Source organism: Cyprinodon variegatus, unplaced genomic scaffold, assembly GCF_000732505.1.
Source record: "Cyprinodon variegatus isolate N-32 unplaced genomic scaffold, C_variegatus-1.0 Scaffold1098, whole genome shotgun sequence".
Taxonomy (NCBI): domain Eukaryota; kingdom Metazoa; phylum Chordata; class Actinopteri; order Cyprinodontiformes; family Cyprinodontidae; genus Cyprinodon; species Cyprinodon variegatus.
In genome coordinates this window covers 15,970-24,681 of record NW_015151551.1, presented here as the reverse complement: position 1 = coordinate 24,681, position 8,712 = coordinate 15,970, and the positions used below count along the sequence as shown (strand labels likewise).

General features: G+C 35.8%; 1 protein-coding gene across 1 annotated transcript in view; it reads right to left on the bottom strand.

The window, feature by feature from the left end:
- Positions 1–1,014, bottom strand: part of mrpl52 (mitochondrial ribosomal protein L52) — a 3,318-nt gene extending 2,304 nt beyond the window's left edge. Inside the window, exons 1-3 of the mRNA XM_015400396.1 lie at positions 939–1,014; positions 635–704; positions 192–259 (exon numbers count right to left, since the gene is read on the bottom strand). Of these exons, the coding sequence (XP_015255882.1) occupies positions 192–259; positions 635–704; positions 939–972 (172 nt within the window). The 5' untranslated portion in view covers positions 973–1,014. The remainder of the gene's footprint in view (positions 1–191; positions 260–634; positions 705–938) is intronic.
- Positions 1,015–8,712: the final 7,698 nt, after the last annotated feature.

Sequence of the window (8,712 nt, the reverse complement as noted above, 5' to 3'; positions counted from 1 at the left end):
ATAAAAAAAACAAATATTGCTATTAAATAGGAAGAGATCTGCTCTTTTCTGAACCCCAAAAAGAATCCAGAGGAAAGAGAGCAGGAGAAGCAAAGGAAACCAGTAATCAGCTAACAGTTGACCTACAGTGAACAACAGCCTTACTTCTTACATAAACCTCCATTTAGATCGTCACAGTTTATATTAATTACCCTCAAATGACCAATCAGGCAGATCCGTCAGGGGTCCATACTCTGTGCCACTCCTGGACAGTCCATGTCTGCAAAACAGAGATAAAGCAATACAATTCTCCATGTGTAATTATTACAATTCCAGTCATCATTATTTAGCTTGAAAATAGCAGCAAAAACAAAGTTAATGGAACTGTATCCAAAAGCAAACTTAATTCAGCATTAGCTGTTTATAAATCAGAATCCATTCATGTCAGATGTTTCAGGTTAGTGACTTCAGTATAATTTATGTGTTTAAAAGCAAAATTACAAAGCAGTTACCAAGCCGAATGTTGTTAAATCTGTCTGGAAGCTCATTTAATTGAGTTGGGAACAAAATTATAAAATTGTAATACAATTTTTAACCACTTTTATTAGAAATTTGTGAAATTTCAATGCAATGCGGCAGTGGTTGCAAAACTTACTCCGTTCTCCATTTTTGTCCAGCTTGTACTCCGCATGTAGAGCTAAAGTGTCTGCTGGAAAGCCTCAGAGCTTCAAAGAGAAGATGAAGGAAAAGTGAATATTTAACCCGAACCTCCAAAAGCTGCTAGTTGATATAAGCTGATACAAACAGTTAGCATCTGCGTTAGCAATTAGCTTCCACTGTTAACACAAGCAAAACAATCAACAGCAAAAATAAAAACAACAATATAAAATAGATCTTGGCAGTTAGAAAACTCTTCAATATTGCGGATGAAGAGCTTTTAAGTTTAACCTCTGTCTCACCTGAACAGCACAAAGTCCTGACGGGCGCCGCCATGTTGCCTGTACTATTAAGTAATGACCACCAGGGGGCGCTAAAGACGCACTCTGCTCTGGTCCTATTTCCGTTTACTTCAGCAATATACACAGCTTGAAAGTATTTGCCATGGTTTATAATGAATCATCTTTACAAAGAATTATATTTATTTAAACCTTTGTTTTCAGGCTGGAATGAAGATTCATTGCACAATATCACAAAAATCCAAGCTCAATGCAAAAGCTTTAATTGCAATTTCTGTGCATTTTTTCTTACTAACAGAGAGTAGATAAAACATATAGAAGCAAGAATGCAGAATGCTTAAAGCAATGTCTGTGAATAATTTCTACAAAATTAGATTAATTTCTACATAGTTTTTCACAGACATTGCTTTAAGCATTCTGCAAAATGTTTTGATAGTTTTGAGTCTAGGGAAGATCAGAGAAAATTAATGTCAGTCTCTTTTATCCTTTTGAATATCTCTTTCCCTGTTTGGTTAGGATCTGTTGAAAGATTCAACAGTGTCCAAGTTTCAAACATTTGACTTAACAATTCCTCTCAGATGAAGGGAAAAAGCTTACAATGTCCCGGAAACACTAATGCCCCAGCCTACGATAAATTGGAAACACTGGAATGCCAGTTTCTTTCTCCAGCTGCAGTAAAACAAGCTATAAATTGCCACATACCCGACTTAGCATCTAGTATGGCTCTGTGCTAAAACTAACCATTAAAGCATGATTGAAATTTGCATCATGTAGAGAAGTCCACAAAATTCAACACAGGCATCTCTGCTTCTCTTTTTATCTGTAAGCCAGCTTTGAATGCAGTTACGTTTGGCATGCAAATCAACCTCTGTCACTATATCGGTTTACGCTGCCCTCATACAGGACATTTTCCTAAATAAACCTAAGAGATTCAGACTTCCCGGGGACAATGATGAGAATTTTAACTGCAATTTCATTGCACTATATTTGAAGTGAGTTGATAAATTTAAATGCCATTTAAATGTCAGTGCTTCTCTGTGATAAGATCAAGTCTGACTTTAAGTCTATTAAGGCCTTCTGATAATTAATCCCCCTTCTTCCAATTCTCAATGTGCTTTTCTAAATAAACAGACTGGTATTTGTTTGCTTACTGAACATTTATACACATAANACACAGCTTGAAAGTATTTGCCATGGTTTATAATGAATCATCTTTACAAAGAATTATATTTATTTAAACCTTTGTTTTCAGGCTGGAATGAAGATTCATTGCACAATATCACAAAAATCCAAGCTCAATGCAAAAGCTTTAATTGCAATTTCTGTGCATTTTTTCTTACTAACAGAGAGTAGATAAAACATATAGAAGCAAGAATGCAGAATGCTTAAAGCAATGTCTGTGAATAATTTCTACAAAATTAGATTAATTTCTACATAGTTTTTCACAGACATTGCTTTAAGCATTCTGCAAAATGTTTTGATAGTTTTGAGTCTAGGGAAGATCAGAGAAAATTAATGTCAGTCTCTTTTATCCTTTTGAATATCTCTTTCCCTGTTTGGTTAGGATCTGTTGAAAGATTCAACAGTGTCCAAGTTTCAAACATTTGACTTAACAATTCCTCTCAGATGAAGGGAAAAAGCTTACAATGTCCCGGAAACACTAATGCCCCAGCCTACGATAAATTGGAAACACTGGAATGCCAGTTTCTTTCTCCAGCTGCAGTAAAACAAGCTATAAATTGCCACATACCCGACTTAGCATCTAGTATGGCTCTGTGCTAAAACTAACCATTAAAGCATGATTGAAATTTGCATCATGTAGAGAAGTCCACAAAATTCAACACAGGCATCTCTGCTTCTCTTTTTATCTGTAAGCCAGCTTTGAATGCAGTTACGTTTGGCATGCAAATCAACCTCTGTCACTATATCGGTTTACGCTGCCCTCATACAGGACATTTTCCTAAATAAACCTAAGAGATTCAGACTTCCCGGGGACAATGATGAGAATTTTAACTGCAATTTCATTGCACTATATTTGAAGTGAGTTGATAAATTTAAATGCCATTTAAATGTCAGTGCTTCTCTGTGATAAGATCAAGTCTGACTTTAAGTCTATTAAGGCCTTCTGATAATTAATCCCCCTTCTTCCAATTCTCAATGTGCTTTTCTAAATAAACAGACTGGTATTTGTTTGCTTACTGAACATTTATACACATAACGGCATGCTTATAAAGATAACTTTTCATTAAGCTTAAGCAAAGCAACAACACTGGAGCTGTATTTCAGATCGTCTGATTTTAAATCAGTCAGTCAGTCCTGTAAGAAGCCATTAATCACAAAATAAAAACCTTAATCACTGTTTATAAATACACTCATGGCTTCTGTCTCCTAATTATGCGTATCTACCTCCTGCTTGTAAGGGCAAAGAGGATATGTGCAGTTCACCTCTTAGACATTGTTCATTACTTTATTTTGTCTCTGCCACATTCAGTATCTAGATATAAACAGACTGTCTTGCCTGTTTGTTTTTACCCATTTTTTGTTAATGCTAAAATGTCACATAGATCTTGCTTATAAATGCCCATTCCTCATAGACTTGGGCAAACTTTATTGTCATTTTGTACGCAGAGAGTGTATACAAAATGGCTCCTAAACTGATTTATTCATATATTATCACTCTTTAATCTATGACTTTAACTTACATCCTTATTATGTCTTCTGTTTATTTTATTATGCAGCCCGTGAACCAAATTAATGTTGTTGTAATAACAGAGTCCAAAGACAACAAAAGAACCTCTCTAATCTCATAATGATCATCTGTAGTTTTTTTTTTTTTACTTTTTTTTTTAATATAAAACGGGCAACGTTTAAATGCCTTCAGAGCAGCCTCCTCATTGTAAAGTACAGAAGTGACTGTATCATGGTGTGGGGATCATTTTCCAGCAGGAAGTTCTGGTGTTTTACACAGAATAGTGATTTTACATGGGGGCAAAGAACAAAAGAATAACAAACTTTTTGTTTGTTATTCTTAAAGAAAAGAAAGCAAGAGCACATATTTTTTGTTGATCACGTGAGTCACAAACTGGTAATTTCTATTATACTAAAATAATTGTTCAAGTAAATTGTAAAGTTGCAATGTTTAATTGGTCTTAGTAACAAATCCTTAACAGTCTCGTTTGTCATTGCATGTAATCATAACAAATTGATTTGGTGTTACATTACAAAAAAGTATTAAAAAATTAAAAGTTTCTTAAAATCAATGTATTAGTCCGTAAAGGTATGAAAGAAGATTTTCCTCAGAAATTAAGTGTCCAGATTCATCTGAAATGACTAAATTGATGGAAGCCTTATTGCATTTATGCCCCCTCGCAAAAAAAAAAAAAAAAAAGTGGTGGTGCCTACAAAACATCAGCCAATCCACTTTGCCTGCTGTCCAAAGTGGATTGGCTACTTGTTTGTCGATCAAATATTTTGCATACATGCCGCCATGATGTTATTTACGTAGGCTCCAAGCATAAATCACATGCTGTTTGGCTAGCGATCCGCCTTTGCAGCGAAGCACAAAGAAGTACTCCTATGCTTTTTTTTTTCTGCTGCAGTTTTTTTTTAGCTATTTGTTCCCCAATTTTGTGCAAACTGAGGCATCAATGACCAAAAACAATCCCGACAAACCTAACCGCAAAAGAAAGCCTTTACATTTTGTAAATGTAACTCGTAGTGATAATGCCAGCAAAGACCTCTTCTTCTCTAGATTTCCTGCTGACCAGGTGCATCCTGCCTCTTTGCTGCCTCTATAGGTGAGAAACAAATTACCGGCGGAGGCGTTTCCAGCATAGAGAATTTTTTGCAAAAATACACAAGCAGCCGTTGGACATATCTTCCGCCACAGAGTCGTCTTTCCTGCTTTTAATTGGAGAAGGTAAATAAGATGAAATGCCAAAGGAAGGAGGATTTTGACCCTTAAAATAAGATGATTAGATATCATGCACTTGAAATAAGATAAAAGTTTTTCTTGATTAACTTTTTTTTCTTTTCCAGCTTTTATTATCATTACACTGTCACAAGTACAGAGTAATGAAATTTGCTCTCTGCATTTAACCCATCTCCTTGGTAAGCAGTGGGCTGCCATTGTGCTGCACCCGGGGAGCAGTGCGGGTTAAAGGGTCTCTGCTCAGGGAGCCGGAGTGGCAGCCTGTGGGAGTGGGACTTGAACTGAGAATCTCAGGATTCCAAGCTCTATGCCCTAACTCCTAGGCCGCTAATCCCTAGTTTTTTTTTTGTTAAGGCTGCCAGCCATTGTGCGGCGCCAGAGGAGCAGTCTGAGGTTAAGGGTCTGGCTCAAGGACCCTGAGTGGCAATCTGGTGGGCTCTAACTTAGAAAGTCAGGATTCAAAGCTCTATGCATATAAATTATCACATCTGCAAATTATCTTAACCACCTCCATGAATAAATTTAATAAACCCATTTTTTAAAACGATGTCCAGCAGATTCCATAACAGATTTTTCCCCACTGCCATTAGACTGCTGAATTTAGTGTAAAATGGGTTATTTTGCACAAAAAATATATAAAAAAAGAAAAAATGTTTAGAACTGTAAATATACAGTCATATTTTTATGTATTTATTACTTTTTTCAGGGCTGCATTTTACAAAAATGAAATTGTCTAGAGCTGTTTTAAAATAATTTTTTTTGTTTACACTCATTTATACAAAATGACAAAATAAATTTGTCTAAATAAATCTGTCTAAGTTTAGAGAAGCTGATTAATATTTGAACTTTTGCTGTTTCTGTTTTCAGTACAGCCGCCACAACCAGGACCAGTTCTACAGGGGCGCTGGCACCCGTTGGCCCCCCGTCTACAACCAGCCTTGATGTTATGTGTTTGTTTATATGCATTCAAAGCTGCTTAAAGAAAGAAAAAAAAAAAGCAGCCAACATTCCTCTTGGTAAGTTTAATTTCTAAAGGGTGTGCGGTTAAATTGTGCGTGCCTAACCGGCCTTTGAAGATAATTAGAGAAGCACAGGCAGAGACAGAGGGCAGGTGGAAGAAGCTGCAGCTCATCTGCAAATATTATGTTCTTGAGTGAATTGTGTTGGAACAATGACTGACAGAGGCCTGCCGCTCTCAAAGCTCTTCAAAGTGCTGCTTTTGAATGAGCAGCTCCGGGACTAAGCTCTAAAGAATTTTCATGTTAGCTTTTCAGACAAGTTCCCACTTGCAGCCCCGGGATGGAACGCTTGGTTCGGCAGAGACAGGCTGCGGTCGCTGCCTCCTCGGTGAACCGCGTGCGGAGGGGAGGGGAAGGGAGGGGGGACACAGTTAGCCAACAAGGCTATTCAAACACACCAAACCGGACACAGTGGTACTATATCAGCGCTTGTTGAGTTATGGTGTGTCCGTTAACTGCCACAAAAAGGCCGGAATCAGGCCTGACTAATGCCGGGTTGTCCTCACACAGTGGCGGGATGTTTACTCTGAATCGTCCTTGGAGAACTCAGACTAGCTGCAAAAATTCAGCAGCCTCATCACACCCCGCTGTGTCCCTGCGCGCATTCCACAGCCCTAGAAAGTAGTCTGGTTGCCTAAACAACGCCATGTTTCTGGGGGTGGGGGGATTACATTAATAAATCTTTTAGGTTTTAGTGGGAAAAAAAAAGTTTGAATTAAAATTTCTATAAATATTTACAAATTAAAGTAATAAAAACATGTTGTATAATAAGTGGTGGTTGTGTTAAAAAAAAAACAGATTTTAAACAACTCATTAATATTTCTTATTAACAGCATGAAAATTAACAATTGAATATAAAAAGACAGTATGCCATGTTTCTGTGTAAAGTTAACTGTAGTAAACACTAACATTAATTTATTATAATTCCCTTGAAGTTCATAAAAAGAAAATTAGTCTGTGCAATCTCAGGAAAGACAACGTTTTCTAAAAGTTACAAAAAAAACCTTTTTTTTTTTAAGTTAGATTGAGCTTTGACAGTTGAACCCCCTCTGCCAGTAAAAAAAAATCATAAAGGTTTTATAACATTAAGTTTGTATGTTTCTATTAAATCTTGCCTCCCAGAAGGATTCTGTAAAATAATCCTCTGTCACCTTGTCTTGAAAACTAAACGAAAAAAACTTTTGTATATTTGCATTTGCCACAGAGGATTTTCCTTCTAATAAAGAGGTTTAAAAACACCAGAGATCATAAACACGCGGAATCTATCTGTTTTAAGAATAGCAGGTCATCTGTACAATGGTTAAAAGCTGAAAGCTACACTGAGACAGCAGAAAGTAACCTTTAAGGCTACAATAAGATGAGGCAAAACAGGGACCAAAGCATTTTTTTCCTTTTGTTTGTTATTTTTCTTTTATCATGGTCTGGCTTGGAAGTTATTTTCCATTGAAATGACTCAATATACCGCATCCGTATAAAGAGATGAATCACAATAAGCATTAACCCTGGAGCACTAGGTGTTGACTGGCTCCCTGCTTTCAGAGTGCTAACTAAAGCAAAACAAAGATAAACATGCAACTACTAAGCTCTTCTTGTGATCTTTGAAAAAAATAAAAGATCATGTTTAATAAAGACAGTTTACCCATATTAAAAATAAAAACATGCTCTGAAAGAAAAGTGGTCTCTTTTTCTTTCATACAACCCTAATTTAGTGATAGTTTTAATCCTTTATTTTCAGCTATACATGTTGGTTTAATTGCTATGGAGGCCTCATTTATCACTAATTATAATATAGGAGAAGTTCTTTTTTCATCATTTTGAAAATTACCATCAGTGTATGATGCCAAATGTGGAGGTGCAGATTAAATAAGCCTCAGTTGACATTTTTCAGAGGCTTGGCATATTTATGATGGATTGATGTTTGTTTCCAAAGGCAATTACTATCAAAGGTTGACAGCATATCATTTAACACAATGATCTTCATTCGCTTTCATCCTCTTAGAAGCTTTTGTGAATGATTGCTTAAGTCTTAAGAAGTCCTAACAAATTGTAAGTATATGGAGCCTGGTAAGTGCCAGTGAGTAAAAAAAGAAGAAGAAAAAAAAAAGATCTTGGGGAAATCCATTCTCCTTAACTGAAAAATGAAGTGTTTCTGGTAACGTATTGCATTCTTGAAATATAAGATATCACAAAATCAGGTTCTAAAAAATGGTCTTGATGTCAAGTTGTAAAATCTGATTTTCAGTCTATTGTAACTGGGGTGTAAAGATGTATAAAGTAAAAGATTGTTCTGTTAATGTTTTGGGATTTATAATAGTGTGTTTTTATCTAATGCAGTGTGTTGTGATGTCAAGGCTAATAACAATTGCAATTTTGTCCTTCAGGGCATTTTTACTTAAATTTTAACTTGGAAATTGAAATTCTTCTGTAGACTCTCCAATCCATTATATAAATTAATTATTCATTTAAATGATTAATGTTTTCTTTAATGAAGTCTTTGCAAGTTCATACAACATGTTAAATCTGTACAGACATTCGGTGAAATTTAAAATAAGCCATTAACACAAATCAAAATTGAGTTACCATCTTTGAAACACAAAATTTACTGATCTGGCAACTATAAAAAAATAAAAGTAATAAAAAAGAATTAATGCTCTAAACCCCTGGAGCATGTTTTAGCTTCCTGTCCACAATATGATATGCATACTTAAACTAGACTACGGTGGCCCTTAAGTGCAAACTGCAACTACAAATCTAAAAGCGCAACTACATTAAGGAAATCGCAACTACATAAAGCAAAGCCCAACTACATTAAGGAAATCGCAACTAC